The following is a 17,538-nucleotide window of genomic DNA, read 5'->3' on the forward strand; positions in this document are numbered from 1 at the left end:
ATCTCTGACCATAGGGAGCACAATCCTTCACACTGAACCAGCACCAATTAATGAACATCTTCTACACTGGAACCATAAAATACTCAACAAAGTTCTAGCATTACAAGATACAACATGGGCCCCAGAAATATTTTTCTCTAAACATACTATCCCCTATTAATCTGAACATTAAAATATGTCTGCTCTTGCCAAAATCAATTTAAACATTTCCCCTTTAACTTTAAGCTTTTTCTCTCCATTTCTCCAACTGCGGTATTCATGGTGTACATGTGAGGAAAAACAAACAAATTTTCAATTGCAACAGACGAGTTGGTTAAGGTTCCATTCCGTGACCCTTTGAAGGTCAGCTGTGATGCACATCCTGCTGGTCTTAATCCTGACCCAGCCTCTTCATGAAATGGTGAGTTGGTGTACCTTATCTTGGAAACTGAAAACTGTTTAAAACATTGTTCTGAGAGTACTTTATCTCTAAACAAATAAACTTCATAACTGCAGGTGAATCTTAAGATGGGACGTTAACCTTAAGATAGTTCATCTTTACCGAAGCTTACCTTCACAGCAGTCCTGCCACATTCGCAGGTCGATTTGTGGAATTTCCCTGCAGTTGACAAAGCCCTGAGGATAATTTGCCACCTTGAAGACATCAGGTTGAACCCGCTGGATGTTGTCGCCGTTGTCACAAATGACTCGTGCGAGTGAAGCTTGCTTTATCTGAGTCAACTGGGCTGGGGTGAAGACTCCTGGATTTTCATACCAGAATCTGGGCAAATACAAATAGTTGTCTAACCATCTCAACAATTCTCCCAATTCAAAAAGATTGTGGACCTTGTGGGTGGCCAAATCTTTGCTCCCAGTTGAAAGTTTACAGCATTTAACTGCTTGCAACCTGTTACTCATTCTATTGATGTAACTGGGAGTTTTGCTGATGGCACCAACATAACAATAAAAGGCTACCAAAGGAGAGTTTTGTTTGAAAGTCCAAAACCTAGGTAAAAGTTACAACTCGTTTCACTGACACATTAATGAGACACATTAGGAGATTACTTTTCAGTTGCCATAGTTACTGAGTGACTAATAGCCCATTTAGGATTTGCTGATGTAAACTTGCATTCTGCCTTTCTTGGTACAGTATATCAGAGACATCGTGGACTTTTTTTCCTCAGAACATGAAAACTTTCAACTTCAAAGATTACAGTTACACGTTCCTAAAAGTACTCTCATTGATGATACACTACAACAATGAGTTTGTGAAAAATCCACTTCAACGGCTGGAGAACAGTTCAGGATATTTTAAGCTGTGTAAATGGCTCTAACTTAATGTAAGATTTTCTTCTTTAGTTATACTATCCAGTGCAATGCTGAATCACACAGACAAAGACCATCTGATTCTACCTTTGGACTGTGCTGACCTAGTATTGAAGGGACTACAGTTGACATCAACATTCCTGGGCCAAAGTGGTTAGTAACATTGCTTGCCCCTCCTGAAAGTATTTGAGCATGGGGCCTCTCAATGAGCACAGTGTCTGATTTGGACATGCTTCCCATCTCTGTCCTAACAGGGATGAACAAAAATATACAACCAAACAAAAAGATGCACGTTTTAACAGACATGGGGGGAGGGGATGCTGATTGGTGGTGGCAGGGTGGAGTTGTAAGGGCAGAAGCTGTGAACAGGAGCTGTAGGTGTGGTATTGAAACAAAACTCTTTTTAAAACACCGATCTCACCTTCTGTGGCATGATTTAAATGGCAGGTGAAGAGATAAGGCCAGGATAAGCTCATGTGGACCAAATAGCGTTTTGTTATTTGTGCTTACCCCTTGATTAATACTCTTGTTCAGAATGGACCCCAGAGGAAAATTCTGGAAGGCTATTATAAAATCACACCTTACTTGAAGTTTCCATAATTCATTTGAAGTTTGAGAGGTCAAGAACATCCCGTAAAATGTGTGAATCTCGCAATACCTTACAGTATTTTCAAAATATTAAAATGTACCTTTATTGGTCAGTTCTTTCAACCTGCAGATTACATCAATATCTATTACATACAAAAAATGTTTTGTTGGTCCCTGCAACATCCTATGAAAACATATTAAGATATTCTACTAACATAAAATACACTAGACAGAAAAAAGAAGCATACTCTACTGGGATTGACAAGCTGAACAGTGTTAATGATCTCAACACCCATATATTGCAAAAACTTTTCCAATTATTTTTATTTAAAAACAACTGGAAGTGGTTTCTGAACACTTCAATGTAAGTTGATCCCATAACAGAACATGCTACATATTTACCTGTCTCCCTCTCTCAGTCTACGAAACTGAGTACTAAGGAGGCAGAGTAGTGTTGGTCCCACCCTTGTCCCAGGTATCAAATCTTCCACCATCAGTGCAGGCCAAAGGTCTATGTTCCGTGGAGTGCCATACAACCTGTAACAGCACAAGGTCAATTATTATGGCTTCTGTTAAACAGTCAGTATGAGATTCTCAGGTTCCAATCTCAAAAAATTACATTTGAAAGATATTGGGCTGGAAAGTGCTACGAAATGCAGGCATTCCACACTGAACTGTGATCTTGGGAAACTATCACTAAAACAACACGCATTTAAAGTATTTTGGCAATTGGGGTTGAGCCATTTCTATAATACCTCATACCTGAGAAGTTACAAAATATCACATCAGGTAGATAACAGCATCAATGATTTTAATCTTAAAACAAAACTAATTTAGATTAAAAGAGGTCAAAACAATAACCCAACATCTTTTACGATGGACTACAGGATTTATCCATCCCTAGGAGGGCAACGTTTAAAGATAACTGACTGCAGTGCTCCAATGTTCCAGTTGTGGAAATGCAGCCTCAGTTGTGACAGGATTCAACATGACATTGAAATAAAGTGGATTGAGCTCCCTTCAGATGGCAGTCTGAGTGTGATTCACTTGAGAGTTGTTTCTGGCACAGGCTTTTGAGGTCATTCACCCACACTTGGAGGGAAGGAGCACCAGCCCTACCTACACTGGACTAGCTGGTTGTAGGCCCTTAATGATCATAGGCCACGATGCAGTGTATCAGATTGAGGTTGGCCATTATTGTTTTGTGCTAGGTGCCAGGAAGGTTAATTGTGGTACAGAAGTCACATCCATAGGTGAGGATGGATTCTGAAGTGGTAATGATCTAGGTTATTCCACTGTTATTTCTGAGTCTGTTCAGAACAATTGCCCATGTAAATGATTGTAACCTTTATGAATACCACTTCAACCACCTCTGATCTAAATCAGCAACTTAACCCATTTATATCAAAGAACTTACCATTTGCATATTAAACAACAATATCAATATGGAGCTAGGCATATGATTTACGTTATCAAGGTACTTTCGTAATGACCACATGTTGCAAACCAATGCAACAGTGTGAATACAGTCTGTATCAGCTTTGATAAAGGATCTACAACCAGAGTGTTTACCATCTGTAAGATGACAAATATGGACAAGTATCTGGTTAAGTAGAAAAGGAGAGTTGATCTTTAAAAATAAACAGAGAGACCTCCAAATCATAAAATTTTGTTTCTTGATAATCACTTTATGTGTAAACAGCCTAACAACCATTGCCTATCAACAGTATCCTGCTTACTCTAGCTATAAACCTACTTTAGTTAGTTTCAACATAATTAAAACACAGCATGAGGAATATCAGGAAAGCAATGCTGATGGATGTTGTTACGAGTCAAGCTGTGAGGAGATAGGACAAGCTCGGTGAATCATCCATCAGGTTCATATGCAAGCTAATTCTGAAACCAAGTAACTTGGAACAACCATATATTTTGATCGAGAGGACCAAATGAATGCAATGTGCTTTGACAAATGCCTTTTTGTTTTCATGACAGAAAATGCAGATTCCTCAATCTAAGATGGAATGAGTTCAAGCAGTCAAATTCCCATTCCTAGGCAACATTGACCAGTCAAAAAAAAGGACATGATTTGCTCCAGGGTAGGTGTTTTCTCCCAAGGGTACAATAATGATAACCAAAATGGGAAATAAAAAGGACATTCACATGGGGCATTAATGTCTGTGTAGTGTAGTATTCCAATTTATACTTCTCCCTGTACAGTAATGTTACATCTGACCATGGTGCTCTTGGAGTGACAAGAGGAAAAGACAGAGTAACTTTTTTTTAAACGTAGTAGAACAGGAGCACAAACTCTATAAGAAAAGCTGTATGGCATTTTGTCTGCTTACCTTCCTAGCTTTTTGCGAACCTCTGGGTTCTTGATCTCATTTTTTAAATCCTCAAAATCACGTGCTGACGTAAGGTTACAGAAAACTCTGTAGTCATTGTAGGGAGGTATTCCGTGATCACGCCCGCGCTGGATATTCATGGCTGCCAAATCCAGGGAAACAGCATGCACCATGGAAAACAATTTTTCTGTGAGCTCCAAATTCAAAAGTTCGGTTGGAACCCTCATTTTTCCAGGGACAGCAAACAGTCCACGAAGAAGTGGATCAATGCCACCCTCTTGGATAAGTCTGAATGGTGAGAAGAAAGCTTTATGCAGTGGAAGATGACCTTCAGGGATTGGCTGGAAGGATTCATTCAGGCGATAGAGAACTGGATTGACAAGAGTGTGACCAAAGCGAAAAGCTGCTGTGGCAAAAGCATTGACAATTCCAGCATTGATGTTTGGATTATAGCCCTTGTAGTCACCCAGTATTTTCATTCCAACGTCTCCTAGTACTTTGGTTAGCCAGTGATCATATGTGATATGCTGCATTTGTGCAGCAACTATTTTGCGTGCTTCATGATAAATGGTATCGCCATCCCAATGTGGATTGAGTTTCAGTAGCTCAATTGCAATACGGTTGTGTTCACGGAACCACAGTGTGTGTACTGCTGTCAATGCAATGTGCTCATTGGATCTATGATCTCCAGCAAGGAAGCATGGAATCGGACTCTCATTTGTATCCCTCATACACTCTGTTGGTGGGCCTGTGGCAAAAGGCAACAAATGTTTGCCAGATTTAGGGACAACCTGACCAGTCTTTAATAGACCACGTTGAATGGTTAGATCCCTTAACTCCTGTGACTCATGTTCTGTACTTCCATAAACATTTGAAGCATCAATATAGGATGTCAAGTGATTAATTTGTTCTCTTGGGTAAACTGAATTCATTAGCAGGGAAGTCATCCCACTGCCACATACCGGACTAGAACGCACAAAGAACATGCACCGGCCATTCCTCACACGAGGATCATCATCTGGGATCAAAATTGGAAAACACGGAGGATCATTGGTGCAGAATTTGTTGCATGGCTCTCCGTCAGAAAACCGAGACATACTGAGAGCAGCCACTGTCAGGTCCAGGTCATGGTCAAGAAATTGGCCCCACTGCATTAACAAGTGTGTATATTGGTCATCAGGAGAGATTGCTTCAGTACCAATCATTGTGGTGGAAACCAGACGAGGTAATGGAAGAGGATACCTGCTGTCCTCTGGGTTCACACTGGAGCCTCTGGGAAGGTTAAACCCATTTTCATATACAGGTTTGAGAAGTCTTTCAAAAGCGGTAAGTGATGCTCCCCACATCGGATGCTGCAGGTTATTACAGGTGCCATCATGTGTTCTGTACTTTTGGTGAAAACAAATATTGATGCAGTCAGGAGAACGTCTGTGAGTAGTACAGCCTGAGATATTGGCAATCATGTTAAGGTATCGTGGAGACACCAGATCATTATAGCGATAACCTGAAGGTGAAATGTTAAAATATCAGAAACAACTCCAATAACTTAGCACAGGTCGTGATTATAAAGTGAAAAAAATGCTGATGCTGGAAATCAAATAAAAATAAAAAGTATTGGAAACACTCAGCAGGTCAGGCAGCATTGGTGGTGGGAGAAAAAGTTATCATATCACATAAATGACCCTTTCATTAGAACAGAAAAAATGAGAAAACAAGTGTATTTTAAGTTGGAGAAAGTGGGATTGGTGGAGACAACAAAGGGAATGTCTGTGACAGGGTTGTCAAAGTGACACAAAACGTTCCATTCTGCCTAGTTAACAGATGAACGAGGCCGACAAACAAAAGAGAATGCTGGAAATACCCTGCTGATCAGACAACATCTGTAGTGAGAGAAAAACTGAGATAATGTTTCACATGGATCCCCTTTCATCAGAACTGACCAGTTCTGACACAAACTGGAAGGCTGGTTATCTGAAATCATCAAATTCAATACTGAGTCCCAAGGGCTGCAGCATACCTCATCTTCCATCTAGGCACTTTGCAGCCCACAGGTGACACCTGGACAATTTTGGTCTCCATCCTATCACAGCCATTTCCTCTGTTCTCTCCACCCCACCATCTCTCTGCAACTTAAACACACTTGTTTTCTCACTTCCTAGTTCTGACAAAGGGTCATTGACCTGAAACTTAAACTCGGTTTGTCTTACCACTGGTGTTTGTTTCTAAACAATTTTCTTACAAAACGGCAGTAGGTTCTATAATACATTAATGATTCTTTAGCTCGAGCTAATGCTTTGTTTTTGGCTGGACTTGGGAAAGTGGTAATTTGTAGATTTTGTTTTCTTCTGTTAGAGAGTTTACTTAGTTCTGTGATATGTAACTAATATGGAAGCAAGAAAACCAAGGAGGATTTGCTGAACAGAACTTTGATATATTAAGAAAGAGATCTAGGAATAACAGTTAACACAGTTCAGTTGCAGCCAAAATGATACACAGATAACACCTGATTGCATGCAGATGCAGAAATATTTGTATGGTTGCATTAGTTAAATGTAGTAATTGCATTTATAGCCACCAACTCATAGGAAGGCTATAACTGAATGTGGGAAGGTACAGAGGCAAGGAACAACCTAAAGGAACTACAGATTTTAAGGAAGTTGGTCTGAGTTTTTTTTGAGTAGAATCTAGAGCTTTCATAAATATAAAAAGTTCTCTATATTTATAAAAGTTCATAAATATAAAAACTCACATTGTGCGACAACATTGTTTAGTCGCACAATGTGAGTTTTCATTGTGCGACTAAACAAATTTTATGCCCTTTTGATCTATTTTCTTTGGCTTATTGCAATGATCTTTGTATGATCAATCACCATTCTTTTATTCAATACTCTTTTTAAAACTTTTTTCCCGGTTATTTAACCCTTTAGCTTCACACTTAGAAGCTCATCTAGACAAACTGGTCTCTGTTACAACAGGCAAGAGTAACACATATTTAAATTATGCAAGTATAACAAGGCACTCTTTAATTCAAAGGGTAATGAAATTATAAATTGCTGGGGAAAGCTTTTGAAATGGGCAGTATAAATTAGCATACAGATAATTAGATACGATTATAGTAGAGATGGGATCAAAGAACTTGATGAAAAGAGAGGAAGTGGAATTATCCATCAAAGAGGATTGGGTTTATTGGGTCTACTGGCTATTTTTCAATTCCAAAATTTTTACTTTCTCTGTTGTTTTCAGTATCAGACACTAGCTTTTATCATCTGCATCTTTCCTGAGAGTTTTCATTGTGTGACTAAACAAATATTATACCCTTTTGATCTATTTTCTTTGGCTTATTGCAATGATCTTTGTATGATCAATCACTATTCTTTTATTCAATACTCTTTTTAAAACTTTTTTCCCAGCTACTTAACCCTTTAGCTTCACACTGTAGCAAGCTGTCTGACTTATATCTGCTCTCTCCCTCTTGAACTTGTTCAATCTTACTCAGAATGTCCCTTGGTTTCCTGTCAAATCTGATGGTCTATAGGTGAAATATTTTTATTTGTTATTGGGATATCGATGTGGTTGACAATGCCCGTATCAAATTGCACTTGAGAGGATGGTGGAAATCTGTCCTCTTGAAGCATTGCAGTAAAGGTGTTCCCACAGTGCTGTTTGGGTAGAGATGGGTCAGGATGGTGCTTGGCAGGGAACATGCAGAGGGGTTACTGGCAAATATGCTGTGTATTTCCAGTAGTTCATGGCATTCTAGACTTCAGTATGCCCTACAGCAATACTTCCAAGCTACAAAGAAAAAGACAGCACATCATAAAGGTTACTTAATATAGTTTTGGCAAAATGCCCACAACATCATTGGATATTGGACACAATACTTCATGTAATCATATACATGTACTAATGCCGGTAAAGAATTGCAAAAGCTTTGGCATCATCACATGGTTTGCTCTTGTCACATACTTATATTGTTAAGGTTCACAGTTAGTCCTTGTTGAACATGCTCCTGAATCAACTGCAGTGTTCTCTCAAAGATTTCACCCGCTCTTGCTGCTTCCACGGTATAGGGGTCACGCGGGTAACGGAATAAAGCCAGAAGGTCATTAGGGGTGCGTGGGCGCCTGTGAAGTACAAGTTACAGCTTACATTTTGAAATATTTGGCTACTGACAAGTTAGAACATTATTCATAACAACACGAGGAAAGTGATTGATGTGGTTACTGACCCATGTGCAGAGGCAGATATTTAGCATTTCCAGTTCAAGCACAGGCTCCACAAATTCCACTCTCTAAGACTGTCTGCTGCAATCACTCCAGAAACCGCTATTTGGTGGCCAGATGGCGCAACAGTTGCCTCATGACTCCAGAGACCTGGGATCCATCCTGACCTTGGGTGCTGCCCATGGGGAAGTTGCACATTCTCACCTTGAGCACGTGTGCTTCCACTGGATGCTCCAGTTTCCCTCCCATATCCCAAAGGCATCCTGATAGAATAATTGGCCACTGTAAATCACGCTTAGCGTAGGCAAGTGAGAACAGATCCAAAGGGGAAATTATAGACATGTAAGAGAGAAAAGGTTACGTGGAAAATAATAGGGGAGTGGGGTTGTTGGGATTGATTGGCCAGGAACTGGCAAAGACCTGATGGGCCAAATAACCTCCTTCTGTACCATAATCTGTAAGCAATCATTAGCTCTACACCTAGATATCATGGATAACACTTGGAATACCATGAGAATGGCTGGCCTTGTATCACAGAGGACAAAACTTCAGCATTCATAGAGACCACTTGCCAGACCTAGCATGAACATAGTTTGTGATACCTGCTGCAAGAAGGTTTATTTCACTGTCCTCTGCCTTGTGAAAGGGAACCTTCCCACAACAAATGTGACTGAAGCACATGTGCAGCATAACCCAAATTAAATGAGTGCTGTTTGGAATCGGAGTTGGAGTAATGTAAGCATTTTTGAGATACTTCCTCAGCACAAACTCACAGCAGCAACAAACCATGAAGGTCAATCATTCAAAAGAAAATGGTGATTACTAGATGAGGTCTTTCCTCTGATCTCACACCTAATTAACTACAGATACAAAGACTGCAAGTGCACCATCATGCTAACAATTTAATGGCTTCACAAAATATGCAAATTTAATTTCTTCTGAGAATATCAAATAAACAGACCCATGTCATACTTGAAAATTGAGGTAATAGCATCTAAATACATTCCTGGATGTATAGGGCAGGCACGGTAGTATAGTGGTTTGCATAACGCTATTACAGCACTAGCGACCCAGGTTCAATTCCGGCCACTGTCTGTAAGGAGCTTGTACGTTCTCCCCGTGTCTGTGTGGGTTTCCTCCGGGTGCTCCGGTTTCCTCCCACATTCCAAAGACATACGGGTTAGGAAGTTTTGGGTGTGCTACGTTGGCGCCGAAAGTGTGGCGACACTTGCGGGCTGCCCCCAGAACACTCTATGGAAAAATGCATTTCACTGTGTGTTTCGATGTACATGTGACTAATAAAAAAAATTTTATCTCATCACATTGTGGATAGAAAAGCTGCAGATAGAGAATCACGAAAGTTTTGAGGGCGGCCAGCCATGCAGTGATTAATGCTGCTACCTCACAGTTCCAGGTTGCTAGGTTCCATCCTGTGCAGAGTTTGCATGTTCTCCCTATGACTGTGTGGGTTTTCGCTGGGTGCTCTGATTTCCTCCCACATCCTAAATAAGTCCTGGTGCATTAACTTAGAATTGGTAAGTGGCAAAAGACTCAAAGGGGAGTTATTCAGCATAAGCGAGAATGAAGTAGCAGGGAAGTGGGAGGGGGAATGGGACTACTGGAAGCTGGCATGGACCCGATAGGTTGAATAGCCTCCTTCTGTATTGTACATATGGAGGTCATGGAAAGAAAACTTATGGTTAGATTCACGTGGGAAGGTTAGGTTCTCACCCCAATGCCCTGATCAAAGTTAAGACATACCAGGTTGACTCTGTTTTCCTCAGCGAATATCTCACGTTATATCCTCTTCTACAATTATTCTTTAATCCGCTAGATCTCCATGTAAATTGATGCTTTTTGAGTACCATTCCTAATTGGCCACGAGGCACGTTTGAGCTACAACAGTGAACTTGAAGGCTATGAGACAGTTGAGGCTGATTTGTTTTAACTCAACACTCACAAATGTGAATTCCAGGACTGATATAGTGGCTGACCTTCCTCACTATAAATCATGGACTCTATAAGAATCATTGTGTGATAAAGCAGAGAAAGACCATTAAAGCCATTGTAACCTGTGCAACCTTTTCAGAAGAGTTATCCTACTGATTATATTCCCCTGCTCCTTTAACACCACCTTGCAATTTCCCATTTTTCTAATTCCAACACCATTGAATCCATCTCCATCCTTTCAGGCAGGACGTCTCAGATCATAATACTTCATTGTGTAAAAGAAACTTACATCAATAAGCACTAAACATTGCCCCTCTTGTGCTTAGGTGACTTAGCACAATTCTTTTTGGTTAATTGAAGGCCTGCTAAATCATTGAGGAAGATAACTTGTTATTTCATTAAAAATGGTATTTTGACAAGTTTACAAGTGTGCTTTTGGAAGGTGGAATGCAGGTAACTGCAATAGCTTTTAGGAATGTACCCCTCATCACTATCTTCTAATCATTGTAATTGTGTTTTTTTTAATTGTATAAAAAAAATCACATCTCTACTTCCAGTATTTGAACAAAAAGCGATTAAGCTTGCATACAAGAGAACTGCACATTCTATTACTTCTACTCTCTGCAGACTTTTCTCCTCCATCGTTAGTGGCTGAATCATTTACAGTTACCTCTTTGTTGAGTGAGCCAAGTAAGGTCAGGGTTCATTGCTAGATAACAGACTCAGAGCAGATACTGTGGTTTCACAGTGCTATTATTGTTGTTTGTGGGCCTTCTAGACTTAAATTGAACCCATATAAAATGACAAGCTAGAATCCTACGTCTTTTTAATAATTAATCTCATGGGAAACATAGGGATTAGTAATAGGCAACTAGCCCCCTTGTAATTAGTAATAGCCCCCTTGAGGATGTTCCATCATTCAATTAGATCCCAGCTGATCTACATCTGCACTCAATCAGTACACTTTAGTTCCTTATCTCTTAATATCTTAGCCTCATGAAACATATTTAGTTTTGACATTTTCAGCAGACCTGGCCTCTACTGCTTTTTGGGGGAGAGACTTCCATCTTTCCACCATCATTTGTGTGAAGACCTAGCTTTGCCCTTGAATGCCTTACTCGAACTTAAAAGTTATGCTCTTACTTTGGACTCCTCTAGCAGAGAAAATGTATTGACACCGTCTACCCATTAAACTTCTTTTTAAACACCTCAGTTAACTCATGCTTTAATCTTAAATAGTTAAAGCAAATCTTTATGTAATTCATCCTCATAATTTAATACTTTCATCTGAGAATCATTCTGGTGAAATGTATTTACTCACATCCATTTGTAAATCATTACTTCATTGCTATGAATGCATTAAAGTGAAATAACCTGCTGAGTACATACACACTTCATAGCCTTCCCAAAATCTTCAATCAAGTACTTTGTATATCGTTTAAAGCCATTTGGGTTTATGAAAGGATTTGGTCTCAGAGATAAAACTGGGAGGACCCCATGGGTTTCCACTCAGACATCTAAAAGGTAGAGTCATTTTTAAATTAAATTCATGTGAAAATGGCTCACAGCTGAATAAATAGAGGCAGTACTCAGCCATTTTAATATGTTCACCACATGGTACAAACATTAAAGAAAAAAATGCAATCAGTGCTTGAAATCATCATACATTTGGGAAAATTTGCACAGCCGAAGCATAATATTAATGTTCATAACTATATATGCATCTACTATATTTATAGTCATAAAGGACTCTACATCTTTTCACACATGAAGGAATTTGTGAACATGTTTGCTTAAGTCAAAGAGAGATTTAGAGATTATTGCATCCTTACTTGTCAAACAAATCCCTTCGTGTTGAATTAATTGCACTGTCAATGCTATTAATAGCTTCCTGGAGAGACTCTTCAACAAAGGTGTCACCAGTTCGCCCACCTTCCAGGGCTGGAAAATGCATCAAAAACACATACATACAAAAACATTCTTGTTTAGTTTCTTTCCTACACAAAAAAATTGATGCCACAAGACAGACATCAGCATCAACTGCAATGCTACACAACAGATGGTATACAGCTTTACACGCTATCAGTCTCTTAACAGCTTGCACATGGTTTCATTTCTGGGGCCCCAATTCATTCAAATTCATGGAGTAATTAGGAGTCTGACAATTAACAGTGTTCGAGGGAGCCTTGGCAAAGGAAGGCAATCTCACAAATACCCATTGTTTTCTCTAACTACGTCAGTGGTGTAAAATTCTGCTTCGCAGCAGTTAATAGTCAAGATTTATAAAACTCAATGAGTATATAAAAGTAGACTAATCTCTGCTGTGAATCGTTAGCAGTGACCTTTTCAAATGTTCCTATTATGGCAAATTAATTTTGTTTATTTTCTTCTGTAGCCAATTTTCCTCCGAACATGTGTGGTGATTGTCAAGGTTTTTAAAAATTGAAGTTACTGTTTTTTCTATCATGTATCAGCTGCTGGTTAGTATCGATACTCCCATTGGCTCTCCTGGACCCAGCAGTTTGGGTCACAAGCCAGGGTATCCATGACAATGATACTAAATAAAATGGGACCGCTTTTAGCAGACTTGAAATTACTTGAAATACTTTTGATTATATAGGTCTATGTACATAAAAGTGTATAAGCCTCTAGAGTGTAGATGAGTGGTTGATCCTGGGGGGTGGGAAGTTGATAGGAATATGGGGAGAATAAAATGGATTAAGGGTAGGATTTGTGTAAAAATGGGTGCTTCATGATCAGCACGGACCAAATGGGCCTGTTTCCATGCTGTATCTCTCTTTCTTTCAGACAGTAGACACAATTAGGTCAAAAGACTGTATTACCTTAATATCATTAAGGATGATTCCTAACCCAAGTAGTTTTGGTACATTACTGATTATTGTAAGAACTAATATTACAGCAAGTAAGAATGAATAGGTTGAAAACTTGATGCACTTGTAAAGATGTTAAAGGGCTGTTAAGAGTTCATGGTTTAGATGTATTTTACACACACTGACATGTAAATATGCAATGAGCAGTCTTGGTTACTTCTATAGTGAGTTCAGATATTAATAATCATGCTTGTGGTATTTTATGTTTTTTTGTAAGGAAATTAAGTCTTTCAAAATCTCTCACCAACCTCTCTCAGGCTGAGAACCAATGCCAATCACACCTTTGCTCCATAAACATTTCCATGACCAGTTACCGGGAGAAGAGGTACGGTTGGGAACACACTCATATATGGAGGACCTTGAAGCAAGTCCATGGACTTACCTGGTAAATCCCCAATCAGTAGTTCACAGAAGCAGTACATAGATCTCTGCTAATCTACCTCATAAATACTTCCAACTGAGCTACTACTCAGATTTCCTACTAGAATGGGCACTCCTGCTGTCCCTTTTCAGTCAAAGCCTGCCTGTTTCAAATATAAACCTATACCTTCGATATGTGTTTTAAATTTGGTCAAAGTTCCAATAACATCCCAGGTAGTTCTCCTCATTCCCCTTGATTTCTCCTCACCTCATTTTTAAACGTATCATTAACCTTCAAACCAGAAATCAGTATAACCATTGTGAAATCCATACCAGCAACACTGATGATCCAAAACTGATTTATAAATATCATTTGTAGTAACATACCAGTGACGGTTAACAGCATATTACTGGAGATGAAACCAAACGCATTTCGGGCAATGCACTCATAGCGGCCCTGTTCTGCTTCTCCAACATCTCGAATAGTCAATGCCCCCTCTGGAGTGACAAAAAACTTTCCACTGTCTGTGATCTGTACACCATCCTGTTTACAAAGAGCAGGTTGAAAGTAAAATAGCTTTGTGAACATAAGTATTTAACCATTTTATCTTCTATGATTTCTACTTGTTCTTTTCCCTGGGAATAGACATTGTAACCAGATCTTTGTCATTTTAATAATTAATATCTAACCCCTTTTTTGTTACTGGTGATGAACCACATTCATCCAACCTATGGACTGCTTCTACTATTATTTTAAACTTTAGTGTTGCATTTTCCCATGGGTTCAAGGTGAGGATTGGAACTGCAGTGAAGTCGCAGGTTTATGACAATGCAATTTTAACCATGTAATTATTCAGTTTCCTTATCTATCAGAACATTCAATGAAGATTCAGCTACAAAGCAGGGATTGAGAACTTCCTGCAGCTAGTCCCAATTAATACTGTTCCTTTCACTCTGCATAGTAAAACTGATAACTTTAGGGAGGTATTTTCTTGCCTTCTGTTGGTTTCAAAATTGTAAAGCCTGTCTCCATGCGAGAGAGTGGGCTCGTGACATGTTCTCAGGTCTTTGAAATTGATTTCCTGTAATAGCTGGCTAGAGGGAACACAACACCAACCCCAAGCAAACCTTATCTTGTGGTGAGGCAAGCACCTCATAGTTATTCACTGCCCTCCTATAGTGACATAAGTTAAGAAAATCCTTGTCCTCCATCATGTTAAAGATTTAGTGAATGAAAAGGACACTGGAAGATACATAGGAATAATGTTTTTAATGTTTCCTGGACAAAGCTGTAGTAATGCCATAAACATTGCAACTTCACTTTGGTTCGGAATGGAATGGTGGAGCTTTGTGCAAATTAAAGGAAGGAAGGAACCTCATTCCAAAAACCAGGAAAAAATGAGTTCATACCTTGGTCCATGTAATGATTGGATGAGGTTCCCCCTGTGCAGAGCATTGGATTTCCACATCCTGTCCAGTTTCAGCTGTGGTATCATGTGGTGTATGAATGAACACAGGTGTCACTGCCCATAGAGGAAGCACAAATCAAAACAAAATATTATATTCTCTTTTCTACAGTGCTGTACGCAATTTAACATATGGATGGCAAAGGCTGGTTTCAATATAAGTTAGTTTATAGAATAATAGAATTTATTACAATAAAACTTTTACATTTGTCCAAAATGTTTCTATTTTTGATGGGTCTTGTATACTGTTAATCTGCACAATGTTATTTGCAATCAATAATACTGTCACACTGCAATTGAACTGGCTCTAGAAAATATAGGTCATAAAGGTTATTTTAGCCTGTGTTACTGGACGACAGTTTACTCTACAACAACAAGACTTCTGATATACAGTACATGAAAAAAATCACAGATCTCACCTAGTGACTCAACAGTCAGCTGTACTGGTACATGCCTTGCCCCCACTACACTAATGGCGTGACACTCGTATTGGCCTTGATCGTGGGCAGCTACTCTCACAATACGCAGTGTTCCAGTAGACAAAACTGTGTGTCTTCGGTCATTGGGCAACTGACCACCTGAATGAGATGAATAAGCAGAAGAAGTGGTAATGAAAGAGGGTGATTATATAGATTTAAGTTAAACTGAAGGCATTATTTTTATCAATTGATAAGTTAGTGCACTGACAAGACATGAACCAGCTAGCCTTTGGTTCAGACACGTGATGTCACTAACTTGATGCCTGGTCTGTTGGTGAGATTTCTGAACCATGGGTGGTTTGTGTTACAAGAACTGAACAGTTGCTGATCTGAATGACCATGAAGAACAGCAGTGAACCTACTACACACAGCATGTGTGATACAAGACTTGAGGCCCAGCACATCACTTGGCAGTGGAATGGTGGGGCTCTGGCATGCGTTGCCAACCTGTGCATGAGCGGAACGTGCCTTTGCCAAGCTGTTCCAGTAGATTTATAACATTGACATGCTCCTGATAACATGGAAAATTGCCCAGGTTCATCCTGTCCACAAAAAGCAGGACAAATCCAATCAGACTAATCTGCCCAAACTGTCTATTCTCAGTTAACAGCAAAGTGAAGGAAGCTGTACTACCGACTGGCACTTGCTAACAATCTACTCATCATGTCCAGTTTGGGTTTTATCAGGATCACTCAGCTCCAGACCTCATCATAGTCTTGGTGCAAACATAGAACAATGCACTGAATTGTAGAGGTGAGATGACAGTAAGAGCAAGAGCCCTTGATATCAAGGCAGCATTGTACAGAGTATGGCATCACCAATACCCCAGTAAAACTGAAGTTGATGGGCAACAAAGGGCAAACACTCCAATGGCTGCAATCATACCTTGCACAAAGGAAGATGGCCGAGTGATGAAATGAGTTAGAGTGCCATCATCCCAGCCATCACTGCAGGAGTTTCTTGAGGCCGTGTCCAAGACTCAACCATCCTCAGCTGCTTCATCAATGATCTTTCTTCCATCATTAGGTTAGAAGTGGAGATGTTCACTGATGATTGCACAATCTTCAATTTTATTCTCAATCCCTCAGCAAATGAATCAACTCATGTATGCAAGCAGCAAGGCCGTGACAACATTCAGACATACGTTGACATGTGGCAAGTAACATTCATATTACCCACACCAACCCTTTCCATTCAATGGCATTATCATTCCAAATTTCACACCATCATGGTGGTCATCAATGACCAGTACTTCAATTGGACCAGCTTCACAAATACCATGGCTAAAGCACATGTCAGGACTGGGTATCTTTTGCCATTGACCCATCTCCTGATGCCCAAGGTTTTTCCACCATCCACAAAGCACAAATCAGAATCTCCACTTGCCTGGATGAGTGCACCAACAGCTCTCAACAACCTCAACACCATCCAGGAGAAAGGAATCTGCTTGAGTGTCACCTCATCAACAACCTTAATCATTTATTTCCTTCACCACTTGTATTCAATGGTTGCAGGATGTATCATCAACAAAATGCACTGCAGTTACTCGCCCAGGCTACTCCGGCAGCACCTCCCAAACTTGCAACCTCTTCTACCAAGAAGAACAAGGGCTGTAGGTACAGGGAACACCACCACTGGTAGGTTCCTCCAAGTCATGCACCATCCTTACTTGGAAATAAGAATGGTCCTTCACTGTCATCGAGTCTAAGTCCTATAACACCCCACCCAATAACACTATGGAAGTACCTTTACCTGAAGAACTGCAGCTGTTTAAGTGGGTGGCTCACCACCACCTTCTCAAGGGCAGCAAGAGACGTGTAATATATGGTGCCCTTGTCAATGATGCCCAGATCCTGACAATGAATGTAAAAAGAGAATTGCTTGGGAACCCAGCTGTCATCACAGTGGGAAGTGCTACATGAAGGCGATGG

At 39.9% G+C, this 17,538-nt stretch overlaps 1 protein-coding gene across 3 annotated transcripts in view; it reads right to left on the bottom strand.

Moving 5' to 3' along the window:
• The window catches only part of LOC127578883 (peroxidasin-like), a 171,155-nt gene that overhangs the window by 33,469 nt on the left and 120,148 nt on the right, over window positions 1-17,538 (bottom strand). For all 3 annotated transcript variants that reach the window (XM_052031415.1, XM_052031416.1, XM_052031417.1), the window contains 8 exons: window positions 15,548-15,706; window positions 15,073-15,185; window positions 14,050-14,206; window positions 12,244-12,352; window positions 8,205-8,362; window positions 4,239-5,742; window positions 2,296-2,430; window positions 552-760 (listed from right to left, as the gene is read on the bottom strand). In XM_052031415.1, the coding sequence (XP_051887375.1) occupies window positions 552-760; window positions 2,296-2,430; window positions 4,239-5,742; window positions 8,205-8,362; window positions 12,244-12,352; window positions 14,050-14,206; window positions 15,073-15,185; window positions 15,548-15,706 (2,544 nt within the window). The remainder of the gene's footprint in view (window positions 1-551; window positions 761-2,295; window positions 2,431-4,238; window positions 5,743-8,204; window positions 8,363-12,243; window positions 12,353-14,049; window positions 14,207-15,072; window positions 15,186-15,547; window positions 15,707-17,538) is intronic.

The sequence above is a fragment of the Pristis pectinata genome, chromosome 16 (genome assembly GCF_009764475.1).
Source record: "Pristis pectinata isolate sPriPec2 chromosome 16, sPriPec2.1.pri, whole genome shotgun sequence".
NCBI classification, from domain to species: Eukaryota; Metazoa; Chordata; class Chondrichthyes; order Rhinopristiformes; family Pristidae; genus Pristis; species Pristis pectinata.